Genomic DNA, 1,438 nt, shown 5'->3' with positions numbered 1-1,438 from the left:
AAAAACCCTGTGTGCCGAAAACGATCAATCGGATCGCAAGAATTATGGACTTCTCTCTAACCGTCGCGATCTGATTGATCGTTTTCGGCACACAGGGTTTTTCGGCACGTAGGGACGGACCTTAATACAGTAGTATCAGAGCGTAGGCGGCGTAAGAAGAAGCGGATACAGAAGCGTAGAGTCCTTACAAAGGGAGCTGGAGAGGATATAACTACTCGCTCAACGTGAGGCTGATGAGCAGATTACTCGTGAGGAGCGTCAGGGAGGAGAGCGCGATCAGGTGTCAGCCGCCAGGCTCTAGCGCGCTGTAGCAGGTGTAGAGAGACTGGTCATAACTCACGTAACTACATGCAAGGAAGATACTCTAGATAGTAATTAATCTATTGTATCAATATCTATCAAAACTAATATAATGTGGAGCTATACGCTTATAGAGGTGCGCAAAGTTGGTGGGGTGGCTCACTCGCTTGTAAACTACGTTATGCGTAACGTCCATCCCTTAGTGACGCAAATCCCTACGTGACGCAAGTAACCAATCAGCCGTCTTGAATCAAAGACTTTGTCCCTATTCACGAGATTTGATTGGTTGCTTGCGGCACGCCCGGATTTGCGCTACGTAGGGATGGATGTTAGTCAAGTTTATTTAATTATGCGTTGTTGTGGTAGATGTAGTTATGTATTAAAAGCTACGTGTTATATTATTGTCGAAATTCTGCCACAGCAGCCGTTGGGCCCAAGTAGTTAAGTACCGGTAGTGTTCGGATCTGAGCCGGTATCATACGGACCGACGCCTCCGGCACTCGACACAACGACGCCATTATGCCGACACTCACCAAGATATTTGTACCAACTATATCCGAACGCTCGGAACATAGTCTTTTTCATAGGTTTATATACTATCTGTTTGGTTGCACTCTACTTGTGACTGTATACTCATCGTTTATAACTGCGAACAGTCCTTTTCTAAATACTACTGCTCTACGCGTAAATATCTTCTAACAGTTCATTTAGTCCTATCTAGTTCGTCAGAGGACTCGCCACGCAGTTCTTGTGCCTTCATGATGACTGAGAACACCCATCAGAAACCAAAAGACCTTTTTGAGCCTGCTGTGAATACTGCAGACACAGACGAGTCACCGCCCCAAGCGACCTGTAAGGATGTCGAGTGGAAAGGCAATATGCTTAAGCATATATTTAGCCAGGTACTTGGCATAAGCGTTGCTGATTGCACAGATGACCGTTCGCTGGACAGCCTGGGTGGTGATGCACTTGCAGCTGTGCAGATAGTTAGGGCGCTCGCTGAGAAAGGTATCCACGCGAATACCGATGACATCTTACGCAGACCGATCAAATTCAATATGATGGTTAAGGAGAGACAGCCACTTGTCAAACCATCTCAAGCTGCGAAGCTTAAAGATGAGATTAACATTCCATATCC

At 46.1% G+C, this 1,438-nt stretch overlaps 1 protein-coding gene across 1 annotated transcript; it reads left to right on the top strand.

The window, feature by feature from the left end:
• Positions 1 to 1,061: 1,061 nt before the first annotated feature.
• Positions 1,062 to 1,369, top strand: COCSADRAFT_165813 (uncharacterized protein; the record flags this gene model as incomplete). The annotated part of the gene is made up of 2 exons (XM_007707897.1): positions 1,062 to 1,286; positions 1,343 to 1,369. The coding sequence occupies 2 exons, from the start codon at positions 1,062 to 1,064 to the stop codon at positions 1,367 to 1,369; spliced, it is 252 nt and encodes an 83-aa protein (XP_007706087.1).
• Between the last annotated feature and the right edge of the window lie 69 nt (positions 1,370 to 1,438).

This window comes from Bipolaris sorokiniana (assembly GCF_000338995.1).
Source record: "Bipolaris sorokiniana ND90Pr unplaced genomic scaffold COCSAscaffold_25, whole genome shotgun sequence".
In the NCBI taxonomy this organism is placed as follows: domain Eukaryota; kingdom Fungi; phylum Ascomycota; class Dothideomycetes; order Pleosporales; family Pleosporaceae; genus Bipolaris; species Bipolaris sorokiniana.
The sequence above is the reverse complement of the archived record's forward strand: the minus strand, read 5'-3'. Positions and strand labels throughout refer to the sequence as shown.